Source organism: Echiichthys vipera (genome assembly GCF_963691815.1).
Source record: "Echiichthys vipera genome assembly, chromosome: 1".
In the NCBI taxonomy this organism is placed as follows: domain Eukaryota; kingdom Metazoa; phylum Chordata; class Actinopteri; order Perciformes; family Trachinidae; genus Echiichthys; species Echiichthys vipera.
In genome coordinates, this window is record NC_139826.1 from 22,491,283 (window position 1) to 22,507,116 (window position 15,834).

General features: G+C 39.1%; 1 protein-coding gene across 1 annotated transcript; it reads right to left on the reverse strand.

The window, feature by feature from the left end:
- Nucleotides 1-3,889: 3,889 nt before the first annotated feature.
- Nucleotides 3,890-10,360, reverse strand: slc38a8b (solute carrier family 38 member 8b; the record flags this gene model as incomplete). Its single annotated transcript, XM_083934666.1, has 10 exons — nucleotides 3,890-3,992; nucleotides 4,101-4,152; nucleotides 4,841-5,043; nucleotides 5,127-5,274; nucleotides 5,363-5,477; nucleotides 5,902-5,959; nucleotides 6,117-6,221; nucleotides 6,319-6,475; nucleotides 8,769-8,967; nucleotides 10,172-10,360. The coding sequence occupies 10 exons, from the start codon at nucleotides 10,358-10,360 to the stop codon at nucleotides 3,890-3,892; spliced, it is 1,329 nt and encodes a 442-aa protein (XP_083790792.1).
- Nucleotides 10,361-15,834: the final 5,474 nt, after the last annotated feature.

Genomic DNA, 15,834 nt, shown 5'->3' on the forward strand with positions numbered 1-15,834 from the left:
TATTTCTAATTTTCCTTTGTTTGACAGAGGACAGTGGAGAAATGGGAAGAGCGAGAGAAGTAAGGCCAAAGCGTTGCAGTAATATGTCGTGTGCTGCGTCACTCAGATACAAAGGCGCTCCACAGCACTGTAAACATCCACATCAACATGCTAACAACATGAACATTATTTTACCAACACAAGAACTTGATAAAAGTCACTGTGGACCTATTATCAAACATGTGATAATGTGTTTTTGTCAGGAGGCATTTTTTTAAACCCAAATATTTGAGTTCACTGTGATGCTGTAATCAGACAGAGGGATAAAGGAAAGCGGGCGATTTAAGCCCAACCACACATGACAGGGAGAATGAATTATCACGCAGACTTACTGCTGTTTTCTATTCTTCATTGATATTCATAGTCTCATATGTAAATGCAATGATTTGATTCATTTTGAATCGTGTTTCTTTCTGTACATAAATCATGTCAAACTACTTAAGTAGATGTAATTAGTCAAGTTTCTGGGGCTTTCTTTGGTTTAAGAAACAACGTTTTCTAAAGAAGAACATGTACCAGAGGGCGTGAAATGGAAACGATCTTTATATACATTTCACAATTTCAGCTAAACTAAACTTCTGTTATATTACAGTACAAATAGATTATGATTAAGTGGTCTTTTTTATGTTTCCATTCTTTTTAGGACAATCTTACCCATTGTGCCTTTAAAGTAGATAAACTATGCAAGGATTTTTAAGCATGAAATTTATTTTGTCAATATGGTGTGTTTGCACACAATAGTCTATATCCATAAATGCAACAAAAATCTATGTAACTGTTGGCAACGAAAGACATTAGAGTGCTTCTAGGATTAAATGTTACTGATCTGCTGCACTCACACAAGGTGATGGAGGCCTCTCCTTCACCTGAGCTCATTGCCACCGCAGCGATTATCTCGTAGAGTTCAGCGCGGAGGTCAAAGATCTGCTGTCACCACTTCAATAAAGGCCTGAGCAGCAAAGTGATGGACGCATGTTATCTCCATCATGATGATCTCTGCCTGCTGGTCATAACCTTGATGCATAGAAAACAAGGTCATATACAATATATGCACACAATCATGTAATGCATACAGTTTGCTGTCGGACACACACACACACACACACACACACACATTGATACAGTGACATACCTCTTCTCATTTGATCATAAAACTGCCAGTTTTCTGCCAATTTAACAGGAGCTAAATAGCTTTTTTTCCCATTCTGAACACAAAAGGCATCAAGATTTCAATCGGTGAGAAACCACACACACACACACACACACACACACACGCACACACACGCACAAACACACACACACACAGACAGACAGAATCATTCAGGACTTTTGCTGACGCTCTTATCAGAAACAATTAACATTTAAAAGGGACGTTGCTACAAAATGCCATTTCATTAATTAGGACTGCAAGAAGCCAGTACAAGTAATCTTTCAATAACAAAGTAGCTACAGGGGACAGCATAATGATGAGGACTGGAAATTGTTTTTCACAGGCAGAGGAAAATGAAAAGATAATCTAATGCAGAGAACAATGGATTTTTTTTTGTGTGCCGACCACATTGGTCCAGAATTAAATATAAAGTCAGTCTGTTCTCATTCACTGTCGGTATAACTGTGAAAAGTAATGCACTGTTTTTTTTTTTTCTAACCCTAACCATCACCTTTTGTTGCCTTAACCTAACCTTTGTGGTCCACCGGTCGTCGTTTCACAGCGTTTAATGGAGCGTCATATTTCAAGATATCATGTGAATATGTTCCTGTTATGTTTTCTATGATATCATACAAACTGTTGTGCATAACTTCCCGTAAGATATCAACGAACACTGCTGACGAGAAAACTTGAATTATTTTATGTATTGCCATCAAAGTTTGTTACAATAGTATATATTATATTGCCAGTAGTGTCATCATCAGGTTAGAATATAAGTTTGTTTCCTTTATTCTTGTTTTATATTCTCCTGCAAAAGGTATTGTATTCCCATCAGCCTCAATCTTGTTTGTTGCTAATTAGCTAATTAGGCTACTCATGATATAAACTGAGAGATGGTAAGCCATGAGACTATGTTTGTAGATTGAAGATCAATGTTTTAAATTAATTTTTGTTCTTTCTTTTTTGGTAAAATACAAAGCAACGGTTGGGAAGTCATAACTGAGATATCCATGCCACTGTTTTATATTTGGAGAGTCTGAAATGAGTTCAACAGAAAGAGAAGTGAAGTGCTGAGCTCTTGGCAGCTGCATGTTAGTTGTATTTCTAGACTGCTGAGTTGCCTTTATAAATCTGTGGGCCAGTTGACAGAGAGTGCAGCTGCAGGATTCAAGGAGTTTGAGTGATTTTCAAGGATTTTTTCCTGCATTCAGTGGATTTAGGAATTTGGCCAGCAGGTTGAAACATAATCCCATGATGGGCTAAACACGAGTAGAGCGTCACAGTTTAAGGTTTTCCCTCAAGGACATTAACGCTGCATGAGATGACACAAATACATCTGAAGCATCTATAAGGAGCCGCTGTGTGTGTTTCTTGATGGTCTATTTTAAGATCTTACCTTGTGTGTGTTCACACAGATAAGTGTGTGAAGTTAGCATGGATGATAATGTTGCCTTTAAGCAGACCCCCCCAGGCAAAGATACGGCCCATTTTCTGGATTTACTGTAAATCATTACTCACTCATACACATATATGTGTGTGTGTGTGTGTGTGTGTGTGTGTGTGTGTGTGTGTGTGTGTGTGTGTGTGTGTGTGTGTGTGTGTGAGCATGTGCACGCTCACAGCAGCATGCTATAACTCCTTTAAGCTTGAAGTCAATAAACAATAAACAGGGATATTCAGCATACCTCAGCCATCAATCTGTGCTCAATGAAAGCTGCAGATTTATATCACACAGGATTCAGGCCATGTGGGGGTCAGTGACGAGAGAGAATGGAAAAATGCAGAGGAAGGATAAGAATAATGTACTTGAAAGAATAAAATCTTAGTATTATTGACTCATGTTATCTCTTGGTTGATGTAAATAAGTATTTCAAGGGCGTAAAATCCATCTGTGTACATTAAAAAATAATATTGTCTCGCTCTGTTGATATAAACGTGGCACTCTCTTGTCAAAATGATCCCTCAGACCATAATAACAATGTTATGAGCTACATTCTTTTCTTATCTTTGTTTCTAATATGCAGTAAGGGAATGAGTGACTACACAGATAATAAAGAAATAAAGAAATAATGCTTTAGTAGTCCAATACTGCCCCCTGGCAGACTTTGCAAACTGAGATAAAGACTCAAAGAGGCAACACTTTCTCATTTAATATACTTAAAACATATTATTGACATACCAAATTAAATAATAAAACACGTATATATTCAAACAGTATTTGTTCTACACATACTTAACTCTTCTCTTTCAATTTACACTTAATTTAAATTTAAATCCAATAATTATGCACCACACAAACACATGGGTTCATCCGTGACACACACACTTACACAAACACACACACACACACACACACACACACAGACAGACAGACACACACACACACACACACAGAGGAGAGAGAGAGAGAGAGAGAGAGAGAGAGAGAGAGAGAGAGAGAGAGAGAGAGAGAGAGAGAGACAGAGAGAGAGAGAGAGAGAGAGAGAGGGAGAGAGAGAGAGAGGGAGAGAGAGAGAGAGAGAGAGAGAGAGAGAGAGAGGGAGAGAGAGAGAGAGAGAAAATATTTTATATCCAGGTCCTGGAAGACTTTGATAAGGATCATATACAACTAAAAAACACTTTTTCAAATTCATCTTTGTGCACATAAATGACAGTGAAGCAGCTGCTGCACATGGCGTTGCGGTGATAAAAGTGTGAAAATCAGAATTTTTGGCAAAGCTCCATGACAGCGATGGTTGTGCTCTGTCCGAAGATGAAGGCTCCGACCACAATAGTTATGACTCCCCAAACTGTTAAAATCACTCTGTAAAGAAGAAAATCATGGACATTAAGAGAACGACCAAAACAGAAGCATATTTGGCTTCAAAGTTATCAATCTCATTCTCATATGAGTCTGTAAGTGTTCACTCACCTGACTTTTGGAGTGACTGATTCAGTTTGCATTGTGAACACTAAGCAGAGACCTGCAACACACAAACATGCAAAACACCAGTCAAACTTTATTTGTAGCACCTTCCACACAGGTTAGACCTTTTCAAAGTGGTTTACCGGAGACTATTAAGATCAGATACAAACCATAAGTTACACATTGCGTCAGTGCTTCCCAAAGTGAGGGGTGCTACCCAAGGACCCCAATGCGTGGTTCTGCACTGGTGAGCGTACCTATGTTCCCCAGTCCTATGTTCCCCGCTTTTCACAGAAAGGGTCCTATGTTCCCCGGTCTGTTATTTTTTCAATTCAGTGTTGAATTCCCCGGCAAATAGGCCCATGTAGACCCTAACACTACCCCCTAACACTAAAAGTAACCACTAGCTCTAACAAAATGCTGAATTAAATCCACAAAGGCAGAGGCTTCATAGGAGGGAAAATAGGAACCATTTGGGAAAAAAGGGTCCATCCGGGGAACCTAGGGATGACCCCATGCACTGCTAGCTAACCATTGGCAAGTTTGTGAGTTACACAAACAGTGACTCTACACCAAACGTCACAACTAAACAAGAAAGTATGATGAGGCATATCTTTCCATTGGCTTCACCAGTACAACTGTAAGTAAGGAAGAAGGGGGGCTGCAGAAAAGGTTTGGGAGCCACTGAGTTATGTCATTACAAACACAGATACATACAGATATCAAAGTTAAGGTTGTTTACAAACCAGGGAAAATAAAGATGAAGAAGGCGCTGATTCCTCCGATGACACTGATGACCTCCCCCATGTCGGGTACAAACATGGCGATGAGAAGAGTGATGGTGATCCAGATCACAGTGAGAACAACTCTGCAGCGACTCTCGAACGAATGAGTCACGATTCCCCGACGACGTCTTTGAACACGCAGCATCAGGTTCAGGATGACAGATCTGTTACACACACACAACAACATGTGAAAACACACACATAAAGCTACACAATACAAAACAAAGCAACTGTGTTAGTGCCTCACCTCCCAAGAAGGAGAATAATAGGATAGATGGTGATGATCGATATTCCAAAAAGGAGTCTGGAAATGATCATGACCACATCATTTCCGGGATATGACATCAAAATATCGGAGGCAACTGCTCGTCCAAACGTGAAGAAGCCGTACACACCTGATAAGATGGAGAAAGTAGACGTCATTATCAGAGTTTCAGGTGAGCAGGTGACGCACTGAGGTCGACGCTTTAGAGGTGAATTCACCGGTTAGAGTGTAGATGAGTAAACAGAAAAACATGGAGACCACAGAGATGATGACCCAGTGGAGGAGCTTCTGGTTCTCCATGCTGCTGTAGATGGCGATACAGGCTTCATGGCACTGCAGACACACACAGACACAACGATCATGATCACTAAAAAAAGAAATTTTGGAAAAACGGTGAAAAGTAAATGAAAAAACTATGGAGAAAATGTGAAAAGTCTGTGAAAAAATGTGAAAAACTTTGAAAAGAATGGGAAAAAAAACTTAAAAGACTTTGTAAAGACTGTAAAAAGACTGTCAAAAACTGTGGAAAAGACTGAAAAAACTTGCTATGGGTTTTCAGACTACAGATATTTATTCCCTCGTACTTCATATGCTTGTTTAGTTATTGTAGGTCAGTTTGTGATCCTACCTATTTATTTGTGTTTTCTTATTTGGACAAAGAAAAGTTATCTCCATAACGCAAAATATATATAACATTTGATTTATTGACTAGTTCAGACTACTTTCAGACTTAAAAGCAGCCTGACATTAATCTTACCTGGAAGCCAAAGCAGATAGTTGGTACGACACTGAACATTGAACCCCACGAACTTACACTGGAAAAACAAACAAACACACACACACACACACACACACACACACACACACACACACACACACACATATTAACTGATTCACACAGCGCAACAGCTGTATAAAATGAGAAGCCAATGATAAACAAATGCATCTATTAATAAAACCAGTGCTTCTGACCCTTGGCTGTGCTCTGGAGTTATTATAACAGTGTGGCTCTCCATCAGGTAATATTTGACAATCACTGCCACACAAAGATACGTAGCAGCCAGCGTCCCCAGCACACTGACATGAGGAGGAAACAGTTCAGTCACATACAAGTTTAAACTCAGGAAGTCATTCTGACCACATATATAAGGTCTATATATACGTGTTATATAACCTTGTGTATTTCTGTATGCCGATTTCTTTTGGGATGGACAGGGGTAGGATGATGAAGAGGCACATGATGAAGAGGGCAAATCGTTGGTCAGTGTACCAGTGATACGGCATCTCTCCCTCGCTGGACCCAGTCACCGTGTCGTATAAAGAAATACACACTGGAAGAAGAAAATGACCTTACTTAATTACTGCAACATAAAATCCTAACAAAAGAACGTTTAAGTGTTAGTTAATAGGTACCAAGTGCCTTATAAGTCCTTATAAGATGCCTAATAACATTATTTTGTGCATTGACAAGTGTTAATAATAGAGTCATAAACACATTTAAAAGAAACACATATCTGTGCACTTATATATTCTTATTAATGCATAAAAATGTTAATAAGCATCTTATAAGAACTTATAAGGCCTTTATTACCTATTAACTAGCACTTATAATAGAACAAAAATATAAAGCATTACCGAATAATAGTAATATAAGAGAGTCTGCATGCTCACTGAATCATTTACAGACTCATTTACATTTTGCATTCTGGTTTATGTTCTTTTAATGGCTGCAACATATATGCTTTAATGTTGGTGGATGAACATAAAGCATCATGAAAACAGAAAATGTATGCACATGTGTTTAAAGCACTTTATATCACTGCAGTAAAGTGCTCCACAGTGCACTGTGCAGAATTCTGATCAAATGGATTTTTTTTGGAGGGGTTGTGTTTGTAAATCCAATCAAATGCTCTGTTTAAAATTGGAACAGAGCAAAAACATTAAAGGGATTTGAAGCATTTCAGATGGAAAAAATGACGAGGGGAAAATGAAAAAACGGTAGCATTACCACTCCCAGTCACATGTTTTTACCCTAATACTAGCTAGAATGAACATGAAAGTGCGGATGATTTGTGTTCTGAAATAGATTAATTTCTTGATATGGGATATGGTTGCTAAATTGATCACAAACTCCTGATAACATGAAAACATTGTGCTACTATACAGACACACACATTTGTATTATTTATGACAGGTGATGGTGCCATAAAGGCTTAGTGTGGACAAAGGTGTATGGCTAAAACTAAAGAAACAAGTCTCTGACATCTGTTATAATAACAGATAATGAACCGTTTGGAGAAGCAGCTGTCTTGCCAAAGTAAACTGATTAAGAAGGCCAGCTCTGTCCTGGGATGACCCCTGGATCCAGTGGAGGTGGAGGAGAAACAGGAGAAAGATGACAGAAGATATCCCTGATGGACAACATGTCTCACATGCAGGACACCTGAAGAAGAAGAGTCCTTCCTTCCTTCCTGCTGCTGTCAGACTTTTCCTTCAACACTGCTGCCAGTACACCACACAAACTGTAACTGACAATTCACTCAGGTGAAGTATCAATGTACTCCGACGCAATTTATTTCTACTGTTTTTTTTTTTTTTAATTATCTACGGCTTCTGTTTTGCTGTTTTTCCCCTTTTTTTTTTTTTTTACTGTTTATGCATTTATTATATCTTGCATTTTTGTCCAACCCCCTTTGCTGTTATAACAATGTAAATTCCCCCTGCTGTGGGACTAAAAGGATTTACTTTATATCATCGTCCAAGCCTTTGAATAAACCATTATTCAATGTTTTCCCTGTCCCCTGACCAGGGTTTCTGAGGTGTTAAACTCTTTTTAATAGAATGCAATTTAATGCCAGTATGAAAGCATGATAAATGAAAAAGTCAGAATTACTCATTAATATATAGTATCCAATATAATAATTCCTAATTAAACAATAATCCCACTAATTCGATTAGGACACAAAGACGTGCAATAACATGGATGGATAAATTAATCAATCAAAAATAAGTTCATGAGTTCAATTACTTTTTTTGCTAAAACTGACACTTCCATTACGAGATATGAGGTTTCCGCAGAGACCGTGTTTTCTACAGGCCTGAAGGTGCCGACTAAAAACCCACAAAAAGGATTGAACAGCTGCCTGCAGCACAAGGTCCAAACAATCTGTCTTTGAACAGCCAATCCGGTACAAAAATATTTTATAACTATTATACTACCTTTCTTGACCTGCAGACCTGTGAGTAGATAAAGTCACGAGAAAGATAAATTAATCAAACTTAACAAGAGCGCAAACTAAAGCTATCAGACTCTCAGTTGTTTTGAATTGATCCTCCTACTTAGCTGGATTCCCCAAAAGAATGCATGTTTTTCTTTTGTTTTTTTTGTTTTTTTTTTACATTTGTTGCTTTTATTAGATATATAGAAGAGACATGACAGTAAATGAGGGAGCTAGAGATGCCACAAAGGTGAATTTGAACACAGGCAACTGTGGTTTCATGGTCTAAACCAAAAGATACTTTCTTCACAGAGGGAAATCCTGTCAGCTACAGCCATAGACCAAGTGGTCCACAGTAAGTACCAAGAGATCCTACATGGTGAAAATGACTTAATTTAGCACTTACACTTCTCCAGCTGGTCCTGCACCACCACCAGGAAGGCAACACATATCATGAAGAGGTTGAAGCAGAAGCAGACTTCACAGAGCTGACCCACAGCTCCTCCACACACCTCTCTCACCACGTCCTGATACGTGTTCTGTCTGCTGACCGATGAGGCATAGCCTAGGATGACCAAACCACTGATGAGGAAGACCAATGAAACCTGCAAAAAATAACAAAATTGGACACCGGAAGACTCGTAAAAATGCCCCTACTTCTTCCCAGGGGTACAACTAACCATTATTGTCATTATCAGTTGTTTTCTAGATTAATTTATTAAGATTTTGGTCCATAAGTTGACAGCATAGTCCAAGCAAACTATTAACATTTGCATGAAACCAGTAAATGTTTTTGTTTCTAAAACGTGAATTAAATGTTTAATGGATCATATCTGCTACAGCAGATTGCAACAGAAAAAACATGCGCTGCAATTTATATTTTTATAAAGCAAAAGGTTATTATTATTATTTTAATGTCTCCTTCCTCACTTGTTTTCCTTTTAATGTAGGCTAACTGTTTGTAGCTGCAGTATTATAGGAAAACAGGCTCCAACTAAAGCTCCTTTAGACTGTGTGACCTCTTGACTTGAAAGTCTGAATGTATATTCATCTGTGACACACACACACACACACACACACACACACACACACACACACACACACACACACACACAAACACACACACACAGTTTTGTGTTGTTTCCATCACTTTAGAGGACACTACATTGACATTACATGACATGTCCTTAATTTCCTGGAGACTTCCCTAATCCTAACCTTAACGTCATTAAACCAAGTATTCACCCTAAAATGTTGTGATTTATGGGGACTTGCATTTTGTCCCCAAAAGACAGATGAGTCCCAACAATGTGACTGTGTAAACGGATGTATGTCCCCACAACAACAGTAATACATGCCCACACATACACACACACACACACACACACACACACACACACACACACACACAAACAAACACACACACACACACACACACACACACACACACACACACACACACACACACACACACACACACACACAGACTTTTAGCTGCAGTGCAATGAAAGTTCAGTTCCTCACTTTAACTGGAAGCTTCATTAGAGCTCACCTGTGAAAAAGATGTGCCTCTTTCACACTAAGGAGAGAGTGATGGGCGGTGAGTCTATACACTACACAGTCTGCAGGCTAACAGCAAAAATAACCCCCAATAGCAACTGAAGAGGCAAATTTTTAAAGATATACGTAATTTTAAAAGCTCCTAATGATCGCCTTTTATTCCCTTCTTTATGTGAAACAGGCCTGCAACACTTTCTCTGCAACACAATAAACAGCAGAAGGTAAATGTTGCAGGTGTTTGATCCTCACCAGCTCCACACTGACAGCAGTGGTCACTCCCCCCGCCTTCTGGAAAGCCCAGGGGAAGTTGAGCAGTCCGGCTCCCAGCGCAGACTTCAGCATGATGAACACCGCACCAAACGAGCCGAGTCGTGGCGGGTCCGCGTGAGACGCAGAGCGGGCCAGCAGGCTGATGCTCTCCCGGGCCAGTTCCTCCATGATCTTGAGAAAAGCTCTGACTCACAACACCAGGAGGAGAAGCTTTAACTTTGCAAAACAACTAAATCTTCCAAAGTAGTCCGGGTGTTTGGTTCATCCTTCTGAGTTTCTTTACAAGTAAACCTGCTGAGTGGGAGACCATGTAAATATATAGTCTACACCCACCCCCAGACACACACACACACACACACACACACACACACACACACATACACGACTCACATGGTCTAATTGGTCATTTTGACTATTAAACATTTCACTCTCAGGTGACAAATTTGTCACTAAAGTGAAGATGTTTGCTTGTTCTCTCTCTCGCTCTCTCTCTCTTTCTTTAGGTTTGTCTGTCTGAGGAAGTAGGCTACTGCTTAAAGTAGTTACAAGAGTTTTAACAAGAGTTATGAAACCTCTATATGATCTACTAAAGCAAACAAATGACTATTTCTATATCATTCTTAATCAGACAAAACAATTTGCAGCACACAGACCGGTAGATGTTTACGTTTTTCAGTGAACATGTTAGCCAGTTAAAAGGAAGTAACTCAGTAAGGCACTAATCATGTCAGTTGATTTTATGGTTTAGTTGTGTACATTCCCAAATAGATTTTCAATTCAATTATTACAAACCACTTCACACACAGTTCTGTCCACATTTCCAGGTTGGTACATCAGTGGCTTTTAGCTCCTCCAGTAACAGAAATGTTGATCACTGTGGAGACAAAGGGATCCCTTTATGAGCCGGAGAGAGGAAGAACCTTTGCAAAGCTGAAAGAGAGAGAGGAAAGTGCTGCTTGATGTGACTTAAACTGATATATTTTTTAGATGGCTAAAATATGTTTGGCTGTTGCCCTCATCCACAGTGGTAGCCTACATTGTTTAGCTTCATGTCTTTCCTCCAGTCTGCGGCTTCTCCAACCCGTACAACCCAGCTTCGGAAATTCAGAAGCATCCCTTTAATATCAGTGAACCAGCTGCTTGTCGTCAGCAGAGAGACTGGAGAAGGCCTTTTAATTACATATTGCATATATTATTTCATTATATGACATGTAGATTGGTGTGCAGTGCAGCTTACACTGTTATGGCATTAGTTCATGTGCTGGTAAAATAAAGTCCCAGTCATATGGATTGGATAGCACAATCTACTACACATGGAAATCATAATCCCAGCCATGTTTCATGCTACACGCCATCTGTTAGACAGCATCGGTCAAAATCCCATGAATATTGTTCTACATCGCTTCAACCAGCAGAAGGAATCTTTCACAAGATAAATATACTTTTGCTGTATCATTAAACATTTCGACAGCCGAGCGCAGACTGTGAGGACTTTGGGAAACCTTAAAAAAGATTTCATGGCAATGTTGCAGATTTTTTTCTCAAGTGAAATGCAGGATAAAGACAGATTACAGTGAGCAGGCTCACAGAGGTGTTCTGGGGACAAAATACCTCGTTAGTTTATCCTTCAGGCATGTGCTGTTTTCAGAAATATCTCAGGATTTCACTTCAAAAAAGCTTCCTCAATTTTAATGAAGTTACCCAAGATGATGGTGATCATTATATTTCATTATTAAAGGATATTGAAGTGATGGACAAAAAACTGGGGTTCAAAGAATATTCAACTTGACAAAAGGTGAATCAGGGGAACCATCTGCCTTTTTGGTAGACCAAATACATGTAGAAAAACCACAACGTTGTGATTTCTTTTAGAAGAAATATATTTATTGTGATAAACTGAAATGCATCGATTTGAACCCCTTTCACACATGCACTGCAAACCTGAAATTATCTACTTGGTGGGGACGTGTGTGAGAGTGCAAACATCCAAATCAGTCAGACTGTATATCAAACAGAGTTTACGGTCCCATTTCCCCTCATTGCCCGGTGTATTCATCGAGAGCAAATGGGCATGTTGATGAAGTTTATATCAAGGTGCAGCCAACACCAGAAGAAAACAAACCTCTGAGGGTGAAGAGGAAGACAAATAAAGCAACAAAAAATGTCTAACTGGACAGACGACAACACGCAGGAACTTCTGGCCGTAGGAATCGACAGCAAAAGTCATCAGACAAATTCAAGGAATGGCAAGATATCTACATATTTGCTCAGACTTCAGATTTCTGTAAAAATCTATAAATTATATTCATATAAAGATTTAACTGAGTCAGAAGGCAACAGATGTGAATCCCCTCTCTGTCGACAGTGACGGGCCACGTTTGTCGTCATGAGCAAATCAGGATTATAAAGCAACGATTTCCCTCCCCTTCCTGTGGACCACCCTGGGGCCTTAGCTCAGAAAAAATCTGCACAGTAAATAACACCAAGAGCTGATAGAAAGAATCTCTGGATAAAACATATCTGGTAAGGTAAAAAATGATGCATGGGTGGAACATAGCTAAATTACCTAGCTAGCTAAAAAGCAAGGTGACTGTATGAAGATGTAGATTAGTTATCAGTTTCACACAAAACTAAACGGTGCGACGATGACGGACCTACGACAAACTGCATCTTTTGTGACTTGCAAAAATGTCTTTTTAATTGACAAACATCATATGTGTAATTCAACGCACAAACAACTCAAACAGGATCTTGTCACTTGCCGTTGACTACTCCACATATTTGTTCTGAAATAAAGCCTCATGGGGGGACACAAAATTGTAATCTGTTTGCAAAAAGTAGACAAAGCCAAAGACTTTTTGACACGCAGTCAGGTACCACAGTCGTGTGCGTCTTGAATCAACTATATAAGCCTAAAGCTGGGGAGTGTATGTTCGACGCAGCACTATTTAAATCAGCCATTAAACCTGTGAACTCTGTGTTACAGAGGCTGTATATTAAATCAGAGTATACATCTTTAAACAGACTATAAAGCAGGACGTCCACCTGAGGTTTCAGTGCAATAACTTATTGAAGTTATAGCCTCTGACCTTTAGATGTCATACCTGCTCACGTCATGTTTAAATCATACCTCATGACAATGCTGACCCAGCAAAGTGTCACACAACCCGCCATCGTTCATTTCCACTTACAGTATTTAAGCTCCGCGCTCTGAATGCTGTTTTCAAGGGTTTTGAGGTGCAACCTGCTACACTGTGAGCGAATAAAGACGGACTAGATTAATCTACTCATGATTCTGCTGTTATGAAACAGTTTAAGAGTATTAAGATCACACACACACACACACACACGCACACACAGACACTCACACTCACACACACATGCAGCTGACACAAAATGACTGCTTTGTGTTTGTCAGCATAAATTTAATTACAGTTTTTGTTGAGTGAAACAAAGAGGCATGTATCACTTCATACTGCGGTGAAAAAATAGAACAATGCAAATAGCCAACAACAGTAAATTAGACAGTGAATATATTGGTAATGTGAAAACAAGTGAATAAAATGCAGTGTGTGATTGCATAACAGCTTAGAATCAAAGAAAAGTTAAATAAACATTACAGCCACTTGGGAAAAACTTGGGAAATACTTCCACCACTGACTGATGCACTTAGAAATGACTTGTTGGACTTTGTAATTATTATATTATTCAGTGCTTTTATTAAGATGCGTATGCTCTGTGACATTTTTAAATGCCCCACAGGGGATGCATAAAGTTATTAAATGATTGAAATGAAACTTTACTGTATGTAAAAGTTCAGAGTAGAAAAATAAACATATAAAGAAAGACCAGCAAACTACTGAAATGAAATGAAATGAAATGACACAGTTTAGACAAAGGATCATGCACACACTGCACACAGAAATATAATTTTCTGAACTTAAACCGGTCGAACATCGTGATGAATCAAACTGCACAAAAACACAGTTTTGCATCCTGTAATAATACTCTGCATCGCACCTGATTGGATCATATCTGAACACCTGGCATCCTTTAAAATCTCTTTTGTCCTAAAAAAAAAAATCATGCAACATCACTGATGTGCAAAAGTGATACAAAACACACAACAAAGTAGGCTATTAGCTTATTCCTCCTTTAGCGAAGTGATCTCAATGAGCAGGAGGGTTTTTTTCTTCTCCCCCTACATTAACTGTTTGTCCCTGTTTTTTAAGGTGGAGTCTGCAATGCCAATCCACGCAATTTTTGTCAAATTCAGCAAATGCTGCTAACTGTGTGTTCTGTGTGCACTTAAACAAAAAAAAAATCAGATTTCTTACACATCTTTTGCTCTGTAAATCGGAAACAACCAAAGTGGCTCGGACGATACAAGACTTTTCCTGTCAAAATGCAACTGCTGCATTTGTGAATAGGACAGACGAAAGGCCATCGATGTATAAGAGAAAGGCAGTGGGAGCGAGATGTATGGTAAAAAAAAAAAAAGGTGCACTGACGGGAGGGATGTATTTGTTTGGATGTTCAAACCTCAATAATCTTTCTCCAAAATTGCAGACTCCACTTTAAGTGACACAGTCAATGGCCGTTCTAAGGGAGAGAAGGTGCCCCCTTAAAGTGTAACTCCTGCGAAAATTGAACCCAAAGACTTTTTCGGCATGAATAACGTCAAACAAGTCGATTACTGAGTTCAGTTCTATTAAACCTCGATAGAACTGAACTCCAGTGCATTCGGTAATCAACTTGTTTGGGCTGCCTTTCAATATGGACGTAGCCAGCTGCTAAGGCTTGTAGCATTTTAAAACCGTCTTTTCTAAAATGTCTAAGTTCACCTTCTGTGTTGTTGGTGCTTGGTTTTATGTGTAGGGACTGTTATCATGCTACTGCAGAGGTTTGGTGCTAATTTGAGCAATATTAGTTTAAAAAAAAAGCTGCCCCCAGTTACTCAGTGTCTGACTGTTATCAACTCTCTGGGATTTCTCTGTTAATAGGTGATCACCCAAAAAACTTGTCTCGATGGCTTACTCGATGTATATTCATGTATATTCATGTATATTCATCTATATTCATGTATATTCATGCCGGGTTTGATTTTCGCCAGAGTTAAACTTTAATAATAGCCTAGACCCACAAACAGTGGCGAATATTTTGGTACATTTTTCACCACACATTATCCCCAGAGATGGGAAATTGTAATTTTTCATGGGCAGTGAGGAATCAGAGGAGTCTTGTGTTTATTGCTGTATCATAAGTTTTCTTTTCTTTTGTAGAACCAAACCTGTGGGGGTGCTGGTGGTATGCAACAGTATGCATCGCATGTGACCCTGATCCTAGATCCGCCACAAGACACAATTTGACAGCTTCATTTAAACATTTATGTAAGAATAGAAGCAACTTCTTTGTCAACTTCTTCCTGAGAGCAAGGCAAGTCATAATCTCAATATATGATTTATTTCATTTATTTATTGCCTAAATAGATGCTTAACCTTTTCCAGGTAAGAAACACTGAACCATTTTTTTTCATCTGGATCCAGTTATTGCGCTCCTTATCTTAGGATCGATATGTCCTGTGTAAGTGAAGTGATACCCGTGTGTGTTTGGATGGTAGGGGCAGCCGGATGCTGGGTCAA